This window comes from Betta splendens, chromosome 2 (assembly GCF_900634795.4).
Source record: "Betta splendens chromosome 2, fBetSpl5.4, whole genome shotgun sequence".
In the NCBI taxonomy this organism is placed as follows: Eukaryota; Metazoa; Chordata; class Actinopteri; order Anabantiformes; family Osphronemidae; genus Betta; species Betta splendens.
The window spans coordinates 1,938,253-1,951,741 of NC_040882.2; the positions used below are offsets into that span (position 1 = coordinate 1,938,253).

A 13,489-nucleotide genomic window follows, 5' to 3' on the forward strand; every position below is an offset into this window, starting at 1 on the left:
TGAAACACTCACTCCGACAGGTGGCTGAAGGGCCCTCACAGCTGCCCCAGCCGCAGCAACGCCCCCCTGCCCGCAGCAGCGGTGGAACAGTCCGTGTTGCCTAGGTGAGTTGACACTGCTTAGTGGGATTGGCCATATCAGCGGAGCCTATTGTTTTCAGGAGCTTTGGCTGGAGGCTCTGATTCTTCTATCTGGATGTCAGACATCAGAATAAAAGGAAGACAGACAGAAGATCTTTGCTCCCAGGTAAAAAATAACTCCTCTCTTCTCCTGCCTTCTGTCAATGCTGCTGCTTTTTAGTTAACCACTGGTTACTGATCAGTTGATGAGATGAGAAAACGGGGAGGTTGTTTCCCTCTTAACACATTCCTGTACATGTGTTCGGATCAGCTTCAGAAACACATTTCAATAAAGAACTTCAATGTTTTTTAATAACATTTAAAATGCACTACTACATATTCATCCAATATTCTTACATGAGCCAGATCCAGATATTCCAGCTGTCAATCACCTCCAGGTTTACTGTATTTTGTGTCAGGTCAATGTCATGGAGAAGTGTAGCTTTGGACAAAATTAAATCTTAGCTGCAGCATTGAACCTGCAGAATTTGCCTTCTGAGGTTTCAAGGTTCCCTCATAACTTTCCTTTGGGACCATCTACTGACCATGTTAAGTAAATGCTGTACAAACAACATTTATAAACCACAAGAACTATAGAAAATACAAGGAAGTTAGGGGTGTGCTATTTTAACTGTTATACCCTGAACTATACCACTGTACACCTTTCAGTACATAGCAGCTCCTTTACGTGTGTCCATTTTTCACTCTGCTTTCGTGCTGCCGGTGCAGCAGTGATACTGATAAGCCCAGATGCGATGACGCTAGCACTTTCTATTATGTTGCAGTGGCTCATGGGGGCACGTCTGCATCAGGCTGCTGCTGCTCTGACAAGCTAGTGAATAAACAACATGTGTCACAGCTGAGTTGATAGAGTGGAATCACAGTAAAAAAAGACAGTTGAAAAGCACTAAAATAGGTGCAGTTGTCACAAACATGATAGTGAGCAGGTTTGACCCAAGTACAGAAGAAAAAAAAGGTTCAGATTTAGGAAAACTAGAAAACATAAAGTGCTGCACTTGTGTATCAATTATGATACAAATGAGTTAAAAAACATTTAATATTATAAAAAGGTTTTTAAAATGGATTTTAAATAGAATTATCCAAAGTTTAAAAAGTTTAAGTTTAAAGTTTAAACAGTTTGATTCAATTGGATGGTATGTTCCAGTGATTTGTTGTTCATTAATGAAAAAGTAAAAGCCTTATCAATAAGTATTTTGTAATGAACTCAATGAAATGTCAGTTTATTTTAGGTACTTACTTGATTGTGCTGTTTAACGTTGATCAAATATTTCTGTGTGGAGATCATAAAACAGATTTGAAAAACCTTTTACTTTAATTTGTCTGCGGTTGTTTGAGTTGATGCAGGTTTAAATCCAACTCTGACTTAAAGTACAATTCTGAATTCCCCACATAGGAATCCAAGATGTTTGTAAACTTTTTCACATGTTGGTCTGCAGTGCAGGACGACTTGCATCTGTACAGTATGTGTCTTCCTGAAGAAGCTGGCTGAGAGGAAATTGTTTTCTCATGCCAAATGTACTGTAATAGTAGTAACTAGGTCAGGCGTGTGTTCATATTCTTTTCTTGAATGAGCTCAGTGGAGTTGATATTTCCTGCGCGTAGCATCTCCTCTCCTGTGACAGACCCTGACAATGAACTTTAGAGAAAAGGAAACATTGCATCTTTATTGTGTAATGCAGGGTGCAGACTGTGAGTCACAGTGAGGAGCAGAGATGTTTTTAGCATTGGTGATGATTAAAACATCAGGTACCAAAGACAGTTATAAAACTTTCATTGCACACTAACTAAACTGAGTCCGCAACTTCTTTTTCCTCAGTTGAAGTGAGAGGAATAGTCCCGTCAGTCAACTGCTCCCCACCTTAGCATCCCTGTCTTTTTGCGCAGATTTGCCCAGGCTGTGGCAAAATGGCCCTGTTCATACCCATTACCTACTGTACATAAGGAGTCGCACAACCTAACCCAACCCTTGATAGGACGCCTTCTTTTGTATAAGGGCATTCTTTACTGTGTTTTCCACAGAGTTCAGGGAATGCCGCCACAACTAGTACCAGAAACTGAGAAACTGTAAGACAGTGCAAGACCTGTTCTCAACCTGTGGGGCAAAGAGCAACCTTATATAATATATTCTCATGGGGATTTGTTATTTATTCTGTTGTCTTTGTATTTTGCAGGAGAAATGATTCAAGGTCATTGTCCCAGACAGAGCCAAGCAACAAACAAGCAGCCCCAGCAAAAGTCTGGAAACCAAAACATAAAACGAGGTCGGGCTTCTCTCTGTTTCCCAGTTTCTCTTGGTACTGAACAAATAAAACTGTTTTAATTCACAAAACATTAAATGAAAGATTCGACAAGAAACTTGACCCTCTGCATTTTTCCAGGTCTGAAGAGTAAACTATTGCAGAGGACAAGGATACCCAAGCTCAGCTAACCAGTCAGTTTAGCTCAGTGACCACTATGGAAAGACTGGATCGTCCCACACATCCTTACCCACCTGGTTGTCTATCTCAAACCAAACACATCAGCAGCACAGAGACACTATTTAGACCAGGAAGCAAAAGAGATTTAGGGTTCAGCTGTTTCTCTAGTAGCTCCAGTGCTCTTGTTCACGACACCAGTACATTTAGTAGGAAAGGTACCAGCACTGAAAACATCTTCTTTAAGGGAATTCAAGGTGAAGGGCCTCAACATGCAGAACGACCTAGGAATTTCCAACCAGCTCTGTGTAATAGAGGCTGGGAGGGGTCTTCTGCTGGGCCACGGCCAGCCTCTTGTGTCTCTCTTCCTGGAGGTCCCAGTGTTGGACCCATGTGGCAGGTACTTCAGAAAAGGTCACCTCCTTTCCCAGCACCTTCTCTGCATAATGACAGTTCTGCTGAAAGAAAAGGATTCCCTTATTCTGAAGGCCCTGGTGGTCAAACATATAGCAAAAGACTTGTCCATAATGGCCTCAGGTCTCACTATGTGAAATCCTCAATGGTCAGAAGAAGTTTTAACCATCTTCCCACTAAGGATGTACTCCATCCCAACATGGCAGCTGAACACAACCAAAGCATGCTGCACAATGACAAATTATTTTCTTTGTCCAGTTGTGACATTAGACAGTCTCATTACAGCCATGTTCTTGGCCACCAGAGGCAATTCAGTGACGAAAGCCCCTTCTACTTGCAGACTAGAGCAGCTCCTTTCACAAAGACTCAGACTGTAGGAAGTTATTACCACAGCCTTCAGGATCTGCCCTCAAATACCTCCAAACCCATAAAGCACTCCATAGCGTCTAAGGCAAGCTCTGCTACAAACCAAATCCTGGAGAGTGGGGGCCACAGCAGATATAACATCATGGCAAGCAAGCACTCACTTCAGGCTACAGAGATTCAATTTAGGCAAAAACCCCACTGGATAAACAGTAATCAACCAGGCATACCAAGATTCTTAAAGACATATGTTAAGGCAAAGTATTCAATACCCCAATCACAGGTACCTTACAGTGAAAACAAGGATTGTAGTGGCCACCACGATGTTGAGCTTTCAGTTCGAAGAGAGGATACCATAAAAAGAAATGAGGGACCCTCTAATGACACAAGAAAACACTTCTCAACACATCAAAGTAATGATCTCAAAGTTAGTCTTTCAAAACCTAAAGACCCATGGGTGCCTCAAGAAGACCCCCGGATATCCCCTCTGAGAACTCCACTTCTCCACTCCCTGGCCCAGGAGAGTAGGAATCTAACGAGCAGGCAACCAACAGATTCACCAAATGATACCAGCGATTGCCACAATCAATGTGTCGCCACACTCTGCAAAGAGATCCAGCAGAAGCCAACTAATTTGCAAAAGAGTCACAGTGCTGCAGGCCTGACCTGTGATGCAGAGAACAGGGAGGCAGATGAGTGGAAATACACAGACAGTTCTGCTGTCTCGTTTTCCAGTAGCTACAAAGACCACTTGAAAGAGGCTCAGGCCAGGGTCCTCCAGGCCACCTCCTTCCAAAGACGAGACCTAGAGCCTCTTGGACCAGAGGTTTCAGTAGCTAAAACTACCAGAGCGCGTAAGCACTTCTCCCATGCAAAGAGGACTCATTCTTTCTCAGAGCCAGACAAAATAGACAAGGTGGGAAAAGAGGGAGGAGCTCAATTAGGGTCTTTTGAGGAGCGGAGGAGGTTGTTTGAAATCAAACCAGCTTTTTCCAGACCAGTATTAAAGCAATGTCAGGGTGAAATATCACAGACAGACCTGGCTGAGAAAAGCAAACACCAAGAGAAAAAGCTAGAGACTCTTCCATCCACAGACCCCGCCCTCTGCCTGGGAATTGAACGGGTCCTACTAGAGCAGCAGAGGCTCGGGACCTTTACGGAGTATCAAGCCACATGGAACAAAACCAAGTCATTAGAAGCCAAGACACAAGGGAGGTATCACTCTGCTGAGAACATTTTGGAAACAGATGTAGAGGTGGAAGCCTCCTGCATACATGAGAGGTCCAGATCTTCTCCTTCTGCAGACTTTTCTACACAGGTTAGCCCACATTATAAACAGAAGTGTTTAATACAGTAGCTGGCACAAAATTCTGAAGATTAATAAAGAGTATGTTCACTTCGTAGCCTTTAAAAACAACCATAGCATCATAAAAAGGATGAAGGAAGCATTCTTGTCCAAGTAAGATTATCGTTTCTTCTCTCAACTATTCGTCACTTTTGCAGAATATTCCTTCATCATGGAACAATCCCCAAGCTCAACAAAGCAGCAGCACCATAGGGTAAGAGTACAAATCACTTTGTTGGATACAGATGTTCCAGTTTCCAGAGCTACAATAAATGAGTATTAAACTACATTCGTTTCCAGCCATATTTAGTGTTGTTGCAGCTCATTCAGGAGCATCTGAGTTTTCTGTATTAAATGAAGCTCAGGTTTTCTGTGCACTTTTACTCTTTACTAACTCTACTGTTACTCTTAATCTAACATTTATCAGCTATTTTGTTTCTATCTGATATCAAAGCGCTTCAATTAAACCGTTAAAATTAGTCTGTTATTAAATCAGTTGTAATGAGCCTTGTTTATTTAAGTAATGTTGATTTTCATCAATATAAGCAACTTTGGGTGATTTCAGGCGACTGATGCCAGACTCACTCCTTAAACTGTTTCCGATTTAGTCTTAATAATACAACAATGTTGTCATTAGTCGTCACTAAAAGGTTGAGACTTTGCTTAGGTTACTGGTTCCTGGAGTCAAGACTGTGCCCTATAATTAATTTTAGTAATTATTGATATTTATTATACACAGTTGTCATTGAAACATACTTGGTGCCTTGTGTTTATTACAGTGGTTATCCTTTTGTTCTCCTGGGTTCATCCAACACTACTGGTACCCTAGACAACTGGCACTGATAATATCAAACTAGTAACCAATTTATCAACCTAATTGAGGCCTTCCTTTCAGGTGGTGGGATACAAGTTGTTTTTGTGCTCCATTAAATTGAAGTCATTTTGTTTGTTTTTTTATTTGTGTTTGCCTCTACTTGGACTTCTAGAGTGAGGATGGAGAGAAGGCAGGAAACTCAGGCAGCTCCCTCTGTCACTCAGAAGAAAGACATTGTTCTCCCTGACCACAACACCAACATCAGAACTGCCGATGCCTCCAATACTACCCTCTCCTCAGGCCCACTCAGCCTCAGTTCTAGCACTGACTGCCAACATCAAACCCAGACACCAGAGCCCATGGATGTCCTGCACCGCAGGCCACTATTGCGCCCACAAACCACATTTTCCTCACAAAAATTCCTTGGTGGCATACAGGCAGAGCCAAATCAGCTCCACCCTGTATTCAGCTCTGATGTCCAGTCCCATGTGGCTACACCAGGCCTCAAACCAGCAAGCTCCCAGCACCTCAGTGAGACATTCAGTAAACAAGGAGAGGACACCCAGCAGGGAAAGACCACTCTGTATGTTCCCTCAGACACAGCTCAGCCTCCTTCATCTCAGCTTTCACTGCAGAGGCTGACTGACGAACAACCAGCCACGTCCATGAAGGATGATTCACTGCTCCGGTAAGCAGCTTAACCTTACAGGTCTAAGAAGTAAAAGCTTATTGTCAGTGTGTATATATATATATATAAACCTGTCAGGGGCTACAATTGCCGATGTCTTCTGCAAGTTTCTACCTTTCTTTAAAGTTACAGTTTCACAGCGGTTAACTTGTTGGTGTCATTAGGTATTACTGACTTACTCCTAAAGGTTCTGTTAAGTGGCTACTGGACGTGTTTCTTCTTCTTGAAGGCTGTTCAGTGTCCAACCAACGGGCTTTAGTTCTGACTGTCAAAATAAGGGGAAGGGTTTAGTCGTTGGCATTTAAATGGTTAAATGGTTGCAAGGTTATTGTTCCACCTGCACAAACAAAGACTGTACAGGTAAACAGTAGATAACTTTATTTGAAGCTGGAAAGTGCAACATTATTATTATTGAATATATATATATATATATATATATATATATATATATATATATATATATATATATATATATATATATATATATATATATATATAAGGCTAAAAATAATTAAAGAAAATACATAGAAAAAAACTGCTCAAAAAGGTTCACATTTAGTCACATTTGACAGATATTAAGCAACAAGCCGCATTTTTTTCAATTATTAATTTGGCATTTTGCTCAGGTCTGCAAATGACTGGGTGAAGACCGAGATAATGGAAAATGGGAAAAATTTAATAATGAACGTCTCCATAAGGATTGTCAATTGTGAGGCTGATCCACATCAGGAGGGACGGGTCTTCATGACTGCAACTACTGAGGCCTATGGTGTCTTTGAGCCACCTCATTACCTCACCTCCCAGGCGGCTTCTGACAACCCATCCTCCTCCTCCTTCAGTGTGTACAAATGCCAGGACTTGGGTCAGGATCCTGAAGTCCAGAAGTCAGACCCAGAGTCCACATCAGCAGGCGAGCACCACTTAAAAGACGACACAAATGGAGAGGAGCTGAGAGACACGTCTCTAGTAAACATCCTGGATCAGAGCACCAGGCAGGCCACCATGGACCTGATGGAAGGACTCGACCCTACAGAGGAGCAAATTACAGAAGAACCCCAACAGTGTAGAAGCACCTCATCCGGACTCAGGCTGCCTACTTCCTTACCCAGTGGCACAGAAAGGTGGAAATTATTTCCAAACAAACAATAAAAAAGGGGGGTTTTGTGTGAAAATAATTTGTTTTCATTTCCATTTGTTTCCATTTTTACGTTTCTGTCAGGAGGGGGGGAGAGGGCCTGTCTGCCTTAGCTGCAACCTTCGTGGTCCCTAGATCCTCATACTACAACACGTCTGCTCCCAAAGCCGAGCTCCTCATTAAGATGAAGGACATGCAGGAACAAATGGAGGACCAGGACTTGGAGGACGAGCTGGATGTGAACCTGGCCAGTAAAAAGGTCAAGGTCCCCTGCTGGGTCACACGTTAGGTATCAGCACATCAACTTCCTTAGATTTGTTTTATCACGTGTCTCTTTACTTTTTCCAGCAAGAGCTGATCTCCAGCTTGGCGAGGAAGCTGGAGGTGCTGCGGGAGGCCCGGCAGAGCCTTAGGGACGACGTGGAGGACAACGAGGCCCTGGGTCGTGAGGTGGAGGCTGCTGTGCAGCGTCTCTGTCAGCCCACGCAGCTTGAAAAGTTCCGCATGTTTGTGGGCGACCTGGATAAGGTAGTGAGTCTGCTGCTGTCGCTGTCAGGCCGACTCGCCCGCGTGGAGAACGCACTGAACAGCCTGGAGGACGAAGCCGAATCAGAAGAGAAGGTAACGAACCCGATCAAAAGTGGGCAGAGGGAAAACGGTTTCCAAAAATGACTGTGTTCTCTTCCATTAGCGAACCCTGACTGACAAGCGCAAGCTGCTGATGAGGCAGCACGAAGACGCCAAGGAGTTGAAGGAGAACCTGGACCGCAGGGAGCGACTGGTGACCGGCTTCATGCAGGCCCACCTGGACCCGGAGAGCCTGGAGGACTACCGGCACTACGTCAAGATGAAGTCGGCGCTCATCATTGAGCAGCGCAAGTTGGAGGACAAGATGAAGCTCGGCGAGGAGCAGCTCAAGTGCCTGGTGGACAGTCTGCCGCTGCTGCGCTGATGAGACAGAACCTGCTGGATAATTTCACTAAACAGAGATGTACAAGCGGCAACCATGTGGCATGTTGAGTCTTTGTAATGTACTACATGTTCATGCCTGTAGTATTGGTGCTACTGCTCAAGTCTAAGCAGTTCCCATGTTGCCAAACATCTGTAGAAACTAAATTAGAATTAAACCTGTTATCTCGGACTTTTTCATAATTACTGGAGAAAATTGTCATTTCTAACGTGTCACTGTGTTCAAGTAGATGTTCATGCACATTGTACAGAGATTAGCGCCTGAACAAGAGTCTGGAAACACCAAACTGCTAAGACGCCTCTCATGGGTGTTTTGAATTAACAAGCGACCAGGATAACTGGTGACCAGTTCCTGGTTACAGGCAGAGGCTAGAAACAGTTAAGCAGCACGTTGGCTGCCGATTTGAACTTACACAAACGACAAATGCATGTAAACAGTCGTTTCACTTGTAGAAGAAGTGATTTGATGAATTTTGAACGTTGCTCGTATTGTAGTTACAGAATGAGCTGAAAGAACACGAGGACTGAGTGAATTGATCTAAAACAATAGGAGCAATATTGTGTGCATCCATTTGTTCAGATCATCTTGAGACGACAAGACCCATAAGACACTGCCTGTATTTTTTTGTTTTTTTCAATTCACACTGTTTCCAGTCTCTTTATTTTTGGGTTTTATTTATTTATAATAATTCTTAGTAATTATAGTTTTTTTACTAAAATTATAATTTAAAGAAGAGAGAGTTTGATGTGTAAAAGTCCAGTTTTTAAAGTCTAATGTTTATGTATGAGTAAATGTCACTTGTTGTTATTACACATTTACAATACTGACGCTGAATATTTGATAATCTCATCCCCAATTGTCCTCCCATATGCATTATTAGTTTAGAAGGTGAGGTTGTCTGGAATTAAAATCACGGCAACTTCTTTCTTTTGGGGTTGAAACATTTTTGCTTGCTTATGCTTAATCCAACTGCCTTCAATCATCTTTTTACAGCCTGTGATCATATAGCAAAACAAACCTTCTTTCTTAACTTTATCTTCTGCAAAAAGGACAAATGTGTATCTATTTAGAAAATGAATTTGATTCCCAAACCATTGGGAATCAAATTCATTGGGCTGATTTAACATCAGCCAACCTATTTATTAAGCTGTGACTTTAGTTTTTAGAAAATTTTCCGGACTTTGTAGAAAGTTGGATATTTGTAAAGGACATAAATCAAACACAAACAACTGCACAAATATGAATGTAAAACGTAAAAACGTATGAAACGTTTATCAGACTGGGCTAGAGATTAAAACGAGGCTGCTAAGTCCATCACACTAGTTGTCCAGACGTATAATAAACACCTGGTATTTATTCCATACAGGAAATTAACTATGCAGGGTACACAGTAAGCGAATCAATATCAAGTTTTTTTTTCTTATAGAAATTATTAATAAACCAGTTTTGATATAGCTGCACAATAAAGGTATGTACTTACTCACAGTATAAAAATGAGTCTTGTCAATCATTATAGTGGCCTGGCAGCCAGGTGTGTCCTTGAGCAAGACACTTCTTGCTAGCTCCCCAGGCATTGCAATGTGGCAGCGCACTGCTCCTCCATGAGTCAAATGCAGACTTAAATTTCCCCTGTGTGGGACAAATAAGGGAATTAATTCCCCAAGTGATGAGCAGTATTTTCTTTAACGTTTGATGGCTCAGAAAGCAGGATCAGTTAAAACAAAACTAAATTATTAAACTAATCAAATTGTCTTCTTGTAATCAAATAGCTTTGTTTAATGGTTGTTTTTTTAACTATTACAATTTTTCCTCAGTGTAACAAAACAAAATCATTCTGCTATTAATAATCCCCGGCAAAGCAAAAGACTTTGAATCTTATTCAACTGTTGTTAACTGAACTATGAACAACATTGAGATATGCGTGAAGTTGCCACAATTGCCAACTAGTCAATCCAGGTTTAAAATAAATTCAACCTCTTAAGCATACAGTGGAAAGCACATCATAATACATGAAACAATACAAGTACTGCAATTGTTTTCTTAAATATTTTATTCAAAAAAAGCAGAAAGCTCATCTCCAGAATTTCAAACCATCTGTATCGGTGATCCTCTAGAGATTAGTCCCTTCAGCTCACTGAGTTCAGAGGTGCAGTTTTATCCTGAAGAGTGAAATAACCACTGTCATTTTTTTTATACTTTTGGTTATGTCATCCCCGCGACCCTGAGTGGACTAAGGGGTAGAAGGTGAGTGAGTGAGGGTTATGTCATCCTTCAGGGGTTGAGCATCTACACCATGCAAACATTGCTTCACATTAACTCAACAGTTTCAAGGGCTGTTAAAATTCTACATTACAAAAATTAAACATATCAATCCAAAATCAACATGTTGGCGAATGTAGACGACTCTCCTACTTTCAAAGTGCAGGCCAGATTTGTGTGTGTGTCTCAGCACACATTTTCCATAATGGATACACAGTGAGACACAGAAAATCTCCTCCAATAGAAATAACATAGGACACTGGAGTTATATGTGAATCAACCAAACACTAATACTGAGTACAACATATACAAGTAAAATTATTTATAGATCTGACGACCTTAGGTCAAACGCTAGGATCATGGCAGACAGAGGCTGTGAATGCTTCACATGTACAACAGCAAAACCAGTTGCTCCACTGCACCAGCTGACAGGAAGCACAAGACTGCAGTATAACACACAAAATGGGAATCAATATTTCTTAGGAGGATTGATTTGACATGAGGAAAGAACTTGTCATTGTTTTTAAATTTAAATGAAGGTCTTTTCTAAAACTTTGGCCAATGGCACCACCCACCTAGGATGTATTTTTTAGTTTGTACACTAATAAAAATTCTATTCATCTTATCACGCTACACTATCCTTCACAGATGCCTATAAACCAGGGGTATCCTGCTGGGATTGTCAGTGAATAAAAGCAGTTTGCTTATAACCTAGTCCTTTCAACTGCTGAGGAGAGAAAACAAACTAAAAGCTTATCAAGTGTAAATGTGTGTGGGACACACACCTCCGCTGCGCTGTCCTCCTCCCTCTGCCTTGCCTCACTCTGTGCACCCTCCTGCCCTTGCATGGAAGCCCTGATAGTCACTTTTTGATCCAGATGGTTTGAAACTTAACAAAATACATACATACTTACAAAATAAAATACAAAATAAAGAAAAAACATTTTTAAAAAAACAGAAAGTTTAATCATTCCAAAGTCCACCGGTCTGTTCCTGATATACCTCGATGACGTCCTCATCCTCCATCCCCAGCTAAGAACAGACAGTGTGAGATTAAGTCAACAAAAGCCTCACTTCTTCTATATTAACTACAATTTAAAAACAATGGTTATCATATCCTTTGTAATTTATTTTACTTTTAGAACCTATTTATGTATTGTGTGTCCCAGAGATATTGTGGTACTAAAAACTATGCTGAAGTCATTGAGCTTTAGAGTAAATGAGAGTTACAAACTTGCTTACATAAATATCATATATATTTTGAACTTTTTATTAAAGCTGCTGATCCTCGTCAAAGTAAAAAAGTAACATGGGTGGTTTACACCTTTAACTCTTCACATAATTTACGAGAGGCAGCAAACACTGTTTTAAAACTATCACAGGGCATGCAGTATCCACACTTCGGACACTGGGCAAATACTTTGAATTAATGAATATGTTCAACTACATGAATGCTTTTACATCAACCTCCCAGCTTGTCCAGCTCTTCAACAGTATCTTATACCGTTTATTAGATGTGTGCCGAGCAAGGAACATCTTTTCCATTATATCTATTCATTGCAGTTAAAGTAATACAACAGCATAGAGCAATTTGAATAATTACAATTGCAGTTTTTACAATTCTTTTTAAAGGGCAAAAAGCATAAATGACACTTAATTAACTGATACTTTGGATAAATGTCTTTACCTCTTTGGGAGTTTGGTTGTCTGCAATTCTCTGTCCTTCGAAGAGAAACCGTAGTGTGCTCGCTGGGACACCCTGACAAAATAACACAGAGATGCTTGGTTACAAGAACATAATTATATTGAAACAATGACCGCTGAAGCTCAACATCTAAATATTTTTTTTACAATCCCAAAACTGCAACAACAGCATTTAAAGATGGAGGTTTAGCCTGGGCACGTGATAAACACTATGCAGTTTCTGTTTGCTCATACCTGTCTCTGGCTGTATGATTCCTTGAGCTTCTTTAGATGTGTTGTCATTTTCACTTTGAAGTGGATTTCACTGCTGTCCTGTGTGCGGAAAGATAAAGCATTTAGAAGCATCTGTCGACGGAAACCAGTCACTTGAAACATCAAGGAGACCAAAAACACAAATAGCTGCAGTCATACACACCTGACCAATCACTTTTAATTTGATGTACTCTCCATCCTTTTTCTCTCCCCCATCTTGGCTGGAAGGTTTTGTCTCCTATAAAACCACAACAACAACATAAACAACATACCTCAGCAAAAGAAGTATACAATCACCACAGACGTGATCCGTAGGCTTAATTCAAGTATTTGTACCAACAGTGGCACTTGACGCGGTGTATGTGTGCCTTTTAAATGCTGGTATTTCTTGTTGTTTCTTATTAGTTTGAATATCTACAGTAGGCAAAGGGAGCTACTAAGCTAAACAGCTAAAAAAGCATTAGTTTCTAGGCCTGAAGCGACATAAGCTAACAGCTAGCACATTAGATAACCACATACGAAATAGAAGCTACAAAACCCATCTACTCTATTCCGTACAAGTAATAAGCAAAAAGGACATTGTGTTTTTTTTATTTTACCGTATCTGACATTTTCCCTCTATGTCTCTCTCTGTCTTTTGTCAAAGAAATACTCAACAATGGATGAAGCGTTAGCCGTTAGCGCTAGCCCGACGTTACACGAACTCGACATAAACCGGAAATTACGCTATCAAGGTTTCCTTTCAAAATAAGAAGTCTTTGAGCTGTCGTTCTTTCCAAAATAAGACCTTTACAGCTTTGCACTTTCTGTCAATGAACAGAGCAATGAAAAATCATCCAGTAAAGTATACCCTAAAATGTTATATATTCATACTATAATATTGTGAAACAGTTCAATAATGAGGGTTTACAACTTGCCTCTCACCTGAAAATAACGTATGTCTATAGACTATAGGTATATTTTCTAGGCATCAGTGTTGTGTCAGAAATCA

At 40.8% G+C, this 13,489-nt stretch overlaps 2 protein-coding genes across 4 annotated transcripts; one reads left to right on the top strand and one right to left on the bottom strand.

Annotated features, from left to right (window-relative positions):
- Positions 1-43: 43 nt before the first annotated feature.
- On the top strand, positions 44-9,731 carry LOC114845634 (protein Shroom2-like). 3 transcript variants are annotated; one of them, XM_041068492.2, is made up of 9 exons: positions 45-246; positions 2,312-2,401; positions 2,519-4,649; positions 4,835-4,890; positions 5,663-6,178; positions 6,805-7,299; positions 7,398-7,572; positions 7,662-7,934; positions 8,005-9,731. In XM_041068492.2, exons 3-9 carry the CDS (start codon positions 2,595-2,597, stop codon positions 8,263-8,265), a joined length of 3,831 nt encoding a protein of 1,276 aa, XP_040924426.1. In that variant the 5' UTR covers positions 45-246; positions 2,312-2,401; positions 2,519-2,594; the 3' UTR covers positions 8,266-9,731. The 3 variants fall into 3 exon arrangements, with proteins under 3 accessions (XP_040924427.1, XP_040924426.1, XP_028989710.1); XM_029133877.3 differs by having other exon boundaries at positions 47-246; positions 7,018-7,299; XM_041068493.2 differs by having other exon boundaries at positions 44-246; positions 2,312-4,649.
- Positions 9,732-10,315: 584 nt separating this feature from the next.
- Positions 10,316-13,256, bottom strand: sumo1 (small ubiquitin like modifier 1). The gene is made up of 5 exons (XM_029134934.3): positions 13,098-13,256; positions 12,662-12,736; positions 12,481-12,558; positions 12,230-12,301; positions 10,316-11,574 (listed from the first exon to the last, which is right to left on the bottom strand). Exons 1-5 carry the CDS (start codon positions 13,107-13,109, stop codon positions 11,506-11,508), a joined length of 306 nt encoding a protein of 101 aa, XP_028990767.1. The 5' UTR covers positions 13,110-13,256; the 3' UTR covers positions 10,316-11,505.
- Positions 13,257-13,489: the final 233 nt, after the last annotated feature.